At 38.1% G+C, this 8,754-nt stretch overlaps 1 protein-coding gene across 1 annotated transcript in view; it reads left to right on the top strand.

Moving 5' to 3' along the window:
* The window catches only part of Uggt1 (UDP-glucose glycoprotein glucosyltransferase 1), a 145,200-nt gene that overhangs the window by 65,205 nt on the left and 71,241 nt on the right, over window positions 1-8,754 (top strand). Inside the window, 2 exon segments of the mRNA XM_013028810.1 lie at window positions 3,179-3,310; window positions 5,136-5,300. Coding sequence (XP_012884264.1) covers window positions 3,179-3,310; window positions 5,136-5,300 — 297 coding nt within the window.

Below are 8,754 nucleotides of genomic sequence, written 5' to 3'. Positions count from 1 at the left end.
GATCTGGAACTAACCCAGATGCCCCTCAGTAGATGAATGGATCAAGAAAATGTGGTATATATACACAATGGAATTCTATGCCTCCATCAGAAAGAATGATATTGCCCCATTTGTTAGGAAATGAAGTAAGCCAGGCCCAAAGAAACATAGTTCCCATGGTTTCCCTTATTTGCAGTATCTAGTATATGTCTGAGTCAAGCAGAAAAGGTCATATAAGGTGATGTTAGGGAAATGAACCTTAAGATATGTATTCAAATGTTTTTTTCTTTCATGTGATTGTTTCTAACACATTTATAAGATTATTTCTTTGTTGCTTTGTATATTCCTCCCCCACAGTATAACCCCTGCTTTCACTATATTTGATGTTGGTTTAATTTGTGGAGGGGAAGGGGAAAAACATCGTTTAAATAGGGATAGAGGTGGACCCATTGCAACAATGAGATGTACAAGTTGTTATGTTGAAAACGAAGTTTGGTGGGGGGGGGGAGGATTTGGTGTGGGGGCTGGGGGAGGATTGGAAGGGATGGGAAGGGGAAACAAAGCAGGAGGCTGCAATGCTTGATAAGAAATGTACTCATTATCTTTCCCATGTAATTGTAACCCCTCTGAACAGTATTTTCACAATAAAAATATAAATAAAAATAAAAAAATAGCCCATGGATTGGGAGATCTTCACTAGCCATACAACGGACAAGGGTCTCATATCTAAAATATACTTGGAACTCAAAAAATTAAATCCCCCAGCAACAAATCCTCATAGAAACAAATGCCCAATAAATAAGTGGGCTAAAGACTTAAAGAGATACTTTTACATTTTAACTAACAATGGTTTCAGCTAAGATAAGATTCCTTAGATGCCAGATGAGAATATTAAGTTATACTTTTTCCCCTTTGTGGTTTGAAATTATTACTTAATACCTTTTGATGAATAGGATATTCTCCATTTTAAAAACGCTTATTTTTCATTCCTCTCTTAGAATTTCTTATGATATTTTAAAATTAGGGCTTAGTTTGTTATTCATATCATAAAATCCTCTAATTTTTTTTTTTTTGTCTGCTAATCCTGGGCTTGAACTCAAGGCCTGGGCACTGTCTCTGGGCTTTTTTGCTCAAGACTTGCACTCTATCACTTGAGCCATAGCTCTATTTCCAGCTTTTTTGATGGTTAATTGGAGATAAGAGTCTCATGAACTTTCTTGCTTTGACTGGCTTCATACTTCAGATCTCAGCCTCCTGAGTAGTTAAGGATTACAGGTGTAAGCCATGGCACCCAGCTATAAAATCCTTTTTGCCAGTTTTATTTCCCCATTTTTATTGTGAGTTTTGAAATGCCCTGATGTGTGCACATGTATAAGGCATTTACATATTCCAGTTCAAAGAATTATGTTTTCTTGTTTTTTCTATTTTTGAATGTAAACAATTTTATAAATGCAATTTATAAAATCAAGCAATTGATTTTTACCACTTTTGCCCATTAAGAGGATGTTAGTCTGATTTATTATTTGTTATGTTTATAGTTTAGAAATTCATTTGGCAGGGGCTGGGAAGGTGGCTCAGTGGTAGAGCGCTTGCCTCTTGCCTGCATATGGCCCTGGTTTCAATTCCTCAGCACCACATAAGCAGAAAAAAAAACCGCCGGAAGTGGCGCTGTGGCTCAAGTGGTAGAGCACTAACCTTGAGCTGAAGAGCTGAGGGACAGCACCCAGGCCCAGAGTTCAGGCCCACGACCGGACCCCCCCAAAAAAATCATTTGGCACACTTTTTATTCATTTATTTATTTGGCAAATATTTATTAAAGGTCTGCCATGTATAACTCTGGTACTGGCTATCGTTTCTACAAAGGAAATAACCTCCTTATCCTCAAAAACCTCACACCCATGTGGGAGCACATCTGAATAGGTGGTGTCACAGAGTGTGGAGAACACTTCTGTCTGGGTGGCCTGAAGCCTTCAGTCTTCCTTGGGTGAGCAGAGGTGTTATTTTTGTGGTGGCAGTTGTCCCCACTGAGTTTAGCAGGAAATATGGGACTCAGCTTCACAGGCTATGAATCAAAGGTGATAAAACCAAGCTAGTACAGGATGAACAGGAGATTATGTAGAGGAGGAAGCTAATCTACAAGACTTTTAGGCTAAGGAGCAGTGGTGCACAGTGCATCAGGCAAACTCTTGTGAGAGGCCTGAGGAAGGGCAGAGGTAAGCTGTTGTATAATCTCCATGAGAAATGATGGGAAGTTAGTAAGGCTATGGAGAATGAAATAGAAAAGGAAGTCACCCAGCATAATAAGTAGTTTAAAATACTCTCTTTAAAGTTTTGTTTTTCTTTTGGATATGTATATGAAAGAAAAGAATGCAAATTTTCACTTAATTTGTTGAATTTTATTTTGTAATATTTTTTAATCCAATAATTTACTACCCATTTACAATATGTCTCACATCTTTCTCTCTTCCCTGATCTTCCCTAAAGGTAGAATTGCTAAAGGGTTACCTTGAATCCTTGAGATGTTGAAGTGTCCACATACACAGTTCTCTTTTGTTTTTGATCTGTTTTGTGGAACAGAGATTATGTCATTCATACTTTACAGCACTTCTTGCCCTAAATATCATAGACATGAGTTATTTTGTTTTTTGTTGTGCTGTGTTTTAGTTTGGTTTGGTTTTTGACACAGTGTCTTGTTATATAGTCCACGCTGGCCTGCCTCATCTTCTTAGTGCTGGGATTACAGATGTATACCACTATATTCAGATTCAGATTTTTTTTTTGGTGCATTCTGTTCATTTGAGATTTAATATGACTGCTTAGGTTATTTTAAGAAATATTTCCAACCTAAACCATCTTTTTTTTTCTATTTTATCTTATTTTATTTTTTTGTTTGATTAATTTTTTTATTGTGAAAATACCATGTAGAGGGGTTACAATTACATGGGCAATAATGAGTGCATTTCTTATCATACATTGTTGCCTCCTCCTTTGTTTCCCCTTCCTATCCCTTCCCTTCTCCTCCCCCCCTCCCCCAAATCATCTTAATGAAGTATAATGTAATGGAATTGTTGCTATTTTGCTCAATTTCCCTTTAAAGAACAATAGTCATATTTTCCCTCTAGGCTCAGAAATCTTTCTTAATAAACTTTGAAATTTGGATTTAAAAGTGTAGTTGATTACCTGTTTTTTCTTTCTTCAGATCTATAATAAAGTGAGAACTGGAGAAAAAGTAAAGGTTGAACATGTGGTCAGTGTCCTGGAGAAGAAATATCCATATGTAGAAGTTAACAGCATTTTGGGAATTGATTCTGCTTATGATCAGAATCGGAAGGTAAACAGTTCTTTGGTTTTCAGTTGATTGCAACATTGCACTGTACTTCAGCTTTTACCCTTGTAGTGTGGCAGTGTTCTAACAATGGTGGTGGTAATAGTTTCTCTGTTTCTCTCTGTCTCTGTCTCTCTCTCGCTCTCATGTGTGTCTCTGTTCTCTGTGTGTGTCTGTGTGTATGTCTGTGTGTCTGTGTGTGTTCTGTCCTGGGGCTTGAACTCAGGGCTTAGATGCTGTCCCTGAGATTTTTGTTATCAAGGCTAGAACTCTACCACTTGAGCCACTGCTTTACTTCTGGGTTTTTGGTAGTTTTAATTGGATGTAAGAGTTTCATGAACTTTTCTGCCCACACTGGCTTCATATTACCATTCTCAGATCTCAGCCTCCTGGATAGCTAGGATCATAGGCATGAGCCACAGTGCCAGTCCAGATCTTTTTTAATGTTTAAGAAAATGATAGGAAGGTCAGTTTTTTAAAGTTATCACTGTGTGTGTGTGTGAGAGAGAGAAAGACAGACAGACAGACCGACCGACCGACCGACCGACCATGCATGAGTGCCAGTATTAGGACTTGAACTCAGGGCCTGAGCCCTGTTCTTTAGCTTTTTCACTTAAGTTTGATGCTCTACCACTTTGACTACATCTCTTCTAGGTTTTTACTGGTTAATTGGAGATAAGAGTCTCATGGGCTTTCCTGCCTGGGCTGATTTCAAAGCTTTATTCTCAGATCCCAGCTTAAGTAGTTAGGGTCAGATCCCAGCTTAAGTAGTTAGGGTTATAGGTGTGAACACCAGCACTTGACAGAGTAGCAAAGTATAAAAATAAGGATTTGCAATGGGAAATTGAATTTTGTTTTTTCTTGGGTTTGGTTTGGGTTTTTTGAGCTAGTCCTAAGGCTTGAATTCAGGGTCTGGGTGCTGTCCCTGAGCTTTTTTGCTCAAGGCTATGTTTTAGTACTTGAGCCACAGCTCCACTTTTGGCTGTTAGGTGGTTAATTGGAGGTAGGCATCTCGTGGAGGTTTCTGTTTGGACTCCCTCTGAACCACAATCCACAGATCTCAGCCTCCTGAAGAGTTAAGATTACAGGTGTGAGCCAGCATCTGGCTGGAAATTAATTTTTGTGTATTTAGTTTTTTTCTTGTGAGACATTTAATATAGTAAGAAACCATTATTGCAAGGAAGAACAAATTGATCAATTTATTGAAAATATATATTAGGACAAGAATGAAGAAAAATTTCTTTTAATTCATTTAAAGCATATTAAGCACCTGCTCTGTTCCTGAACAACATCCTCAGTACCCTCTCATTCTTCTATAGATGTCTGTCTTATACTCAGTTTAACATTTTAGAATTTTTAAGTCATCCAATTCATTCTTGTAGTCAGAACAACCTTTTCTTTTAATACTCATAGTTTTTTCATTTTCATAATATTAAGTTATTTAATGAAAATAATTGTATCTGTGTTATGATTCTTGCCTTAGGAGCTAATACAACTGATTCCTGTATGTAGCTAAGAAGAGCAAAAATAAGTGAGTTTTTTAGAGAGCCACTTATCAGTTCAACATGCTGTTTTGTTGTACAGTGCTGATCATAATATGTGTAGTTTGTTTGATACATATTTATTCCCTTATATAAACTTTAAATTCCCTAATTCAATCTTGGATTTCCACTAACTATACTTCTTTCTGAAAAAGAAGTACCTTTCGGTATTTCTTCTTTAAGATATTTTTATTGTTGTTGTTGTAAGGCATGTAAACAAAAACACACCGTGTTCCACTTGTATCATAAGGGGCAAAAATGTTCTGTTTTTGTGTTTTACTGTGTTCTAGGAAGCAAAAGGCTACTATGAGCAGACTGGTGTCGGTCCACTGCCTGTGGTTCTCTTCAATGGAATGCCCTTTGAAAAGGAACAGCTAGATCCTGATGAATTGGAAACGATTACAATGCACAAAATTTTGGAAACTACTACTTTCTTCCAAAGAGCAGTATACTTGGTGAGTAGCATTCCCAGGTTGACTTTGAAAGAGTAGTTTGCTTTTATTTTTGTAGCTTCTGATGTAGGTAGTAATTTTTTTTTCTTTTTTGAATATACTTATTATTTTTCAGTAATTGTACAAAGGAGTTAGCAGTTTATGAATATAGTGCATCTTGATCAATGTTGAATGTTGCCCTTTTCAACAGAGCAGTTTATGAATATAGTGCATCTTGATCAATGTTGAATGTTGCCCTTTTCAACATTCTCATCCAAAAGGAGCTTTCTTTGTATTTGTGTTTTGTTAATTGTGTTTTGTCTAATTTCTTTTTTTTTCTTTGTTTTTTTTTGGTCCGGTCATGGGGCCTGAACTCTGGGCCTGGGCGCTATCCCTCAGCTCTTTAGCTCAAGGCTAGCGCTCTACCACTTGAGCTTCAGCGCCACTTCTGGCTTTTTTCTTTTTGCTTATGTGGTGCTGAGGAATCGAACCCAGGACCTCTGGCATGCAAGGCATGCGCTCTACCACTGAGCCACCTTCCCAGCCCTTTTTTTTTTTAAATTTTTATTTTATTTTTTATTGTGAACATACTGTACAGAGGGGTTACAATTACATGGGCAAGGTAGTAAATTTCTTAAAAAATATTTTTTATTGTAAAAATACTGTACAGAGGGGTTATAGTTACATAGGCAAGTAATGAGTACATTTGCTATCAAGCATTATTGAGTAAAATTCTTTTGAGCATTATACTTTTTCAGGTGCCACAAGCAGTTGGTTTACAGGCTCCTAGGCAGCTCTCCTATAAGGAAAATATTTGTAAGACTTGTATGTATCGTAACTAACATAGCAAATTTTGTTGGTTTCAGGGTTAAGTCTTTAATTTTTTTTTTTTGGGGTCCGGTCGTGGGGCCTGAACTCTGGGCCTGGGCGCTGTCCCTCAGCTCTTCAGCTCAAGACGAGCGCTCTACCACTTGAGCCACAGCGCCACTTCCGGCATTTTTTCTTTTTGCTTATGTGGTGCTGAGGAATCGAACCCAGGGCCTCAGGCATGCAAGGCAAGCACTCTACCACTGAGCCACCTTCCCAGCCCTTAAGTCTTTAATTTTAAAAATTGTGAGGAATAATGAGGCATTTTGTTCTATTGTTAAATAGGACATTGAAAATAGCTTATAATTACATAAATATATGTATGTGTACGTATGTGTTTATAACTATATGTATAGCTATTGAGATATAATTCCCATCCTGTACAACTTTATTTTTATTATGTTAAAATAATAATATAAATAATAATTTGTTCGGGGGATGGTTCCCAGAGTCTCATGAACGGTAGGAAATACTCTACCACTGGAGTTATAACACTGACTCCAAAATTGGCTTTTTAAAAGAAGCTATCAGCCAGTGATTATGAATATTTACACAGACTTTTGCAGCCATCAGCTGTAATTTTCAAACATTGTAATCATCGAAAGAAGTCCATACTCCATAGTAGTCTTCCTCATTCTGTCCTTTGCCTAGCCACTAGCAACCACCCTACTTTCTTTTTCTATGGATTTGCCTCTTCTAAGCATTTCATATAAATAGAATGGTAGAGACCAGGCTAAGACCAGGTTGATATGATGGTGCGCTAAATCCCAGTCTGCTATTCATGTGGTTGGTCCTGCTGATGTTACCAATCCTGTCATCTTGTTAGGATCAATAAGGCTTCCCATGTATCACCTTGTTGCATGAACTGTCAGATGTCATCTAAGGGAACCATTATGACTAACAAAGATAATTTTGTTTTGTTGCTCGGGGGCTTGAACTCTTAAGCTTGGGTGCTGTCCCTTTTCAACTCAAGGAGAGCACTCTACTGTTTGAGCCACAGCTCTACTTCCATTTTTCTGATGGTTAATTAGAGATAAGAGTCTCACAGACTTTTCTGCCCAGGCTGGCTTTGAACAGCAATCCTCAAATCTAAGCCTCCTGAGTAGCTAGGATTACAGGCGTGAACCAAGGGAGCCTGGCAGATACTTTTTTTTTTTAATCAAATTTTTTATTGTGATTAAGTGGTTACATAATTTCCCAAATTTCACAGTATTGTGGGATAGTGATGCTCAAACACATTCTAACTTTCCTGGAGCAAATTGTTTATCACGGTCTATAACATTTATGAGTTCTATGAGCTTTGCGATACAGTTATTTCTTCCACATTGGGTTGTATGTACATTTCTTTTGTTTTGCATAGCATCAGCTGTTCCCTCTTTCTCATTTGTTCCCTCCCTCCTATCGCTGCCAATAAGTTGCTTAGTTCATTTTGGTCAGTGTCCAGTGCAGCTGATGGGTCCCGCTGTTATGTTTTTCCCTGATTCCCTCTAGTTCTGCATGGTCTTCCTGGTTCCCCTCCAGTGTACACATATATACCATACATGTGATCAGCACCATGGGGTTATTTAGTAGTGATTCCACCAGATGAGTGGAAGTCCTTTGTTTCTTAAGTCCTGTTAATTTTGTGGTATTTTCTAACATTTTGGATTTAACATCCACTTATCAGGGAGACCATGTACTGTTTGTCTCTTTGCTCTTGGCTTACCTTGCTCAATGATTTCTTGTAGCTCCATCCATTTCCCTGCAAATGTCAATATTTTGTCATTTCTAATGGCTGCATAATATTCCATTGTGTATAGATACCACAATTTTTGGATCCATTCATCTGTGGTGGGACATCTGGGTTGTTTCCATATCCTGGCTATTGTGAACAGTGCTGCAATAAACATGGAAGTGCATGTGTCCTTGTATACTGGTTCCTGTTGTTGTTCAGGATAGATGCCTCGAAGTGGTATGACTGGGTCATAAGGGAGGTCAATCTTTAGCTTTCTGAGGACCCTCCAGATTGCTTTCCAAAGTGGTTGTATAAGTGTACATTCCCACCAGCAGTGTAATAGGATTCCTCTTTCTCCGCATCCCCTCCATTTGTTGTTGGCTGATTTGTGCATGTGGGACATTCTGACTGGGGTAAGGTGGTATCTCAGGGTTGTCTTTATTTGCATTCCCTTCACAACCAGGGATGGTGAACATTTCCTCATGTGTTTCTTTGCCATTTTTAATCTCTTCATCTAAGAAATCTCTCTTTAGTTCCCTTGCCCATTTAGTAATTGTTTTGTTAGGTTTGGGAGGGATTAGTTTCTTGAGTGCCCTGTATATACTGGATATTAACCCCTTGTCTGATATATTGCTGGTAAATATTTTTTCCCAATTACTTGGTTGTCTTTCTAGCTTGGTTGCGATAGCTTTAGCTGTGCAGAAGCTTTTTATTTTAAGGTAGTCCCATTTGTCGAGTTTCTCTCCAATTTGTGACCTTGGGACTCTGTTCAGCAAGTTCCTTCCTGTGCCTATAAGTTCAAGTGTCTCTCCTACTCTGTCCTGCAGTAGTTTCAGAGATTCAGGTTTAATGTTAAGGTCTTTAATCCATTTTGAGTTGATGTTGGTGCATGGTGAT

This window comes from Dipodomys ordii, unplaced genomic scaffold (genome assembly GCF_000151885.1).
Source record: "Dipodomys ordii isolate 6190 unplaced genomic scaffold, Dord_2.0 Scaffold114, whole genome shotgun sequence".
Lineage (NCBI taxonomy): Eukaryota > Metazoa > Chordata > Mammalia > Rodentia > Heteromyidae > Dipodomys > Dipodomys ordii.
Note: the sequence above shows the minus strand (reverse complement) of the source record. Positions and strands in the feature narration are given on the sequence as shown.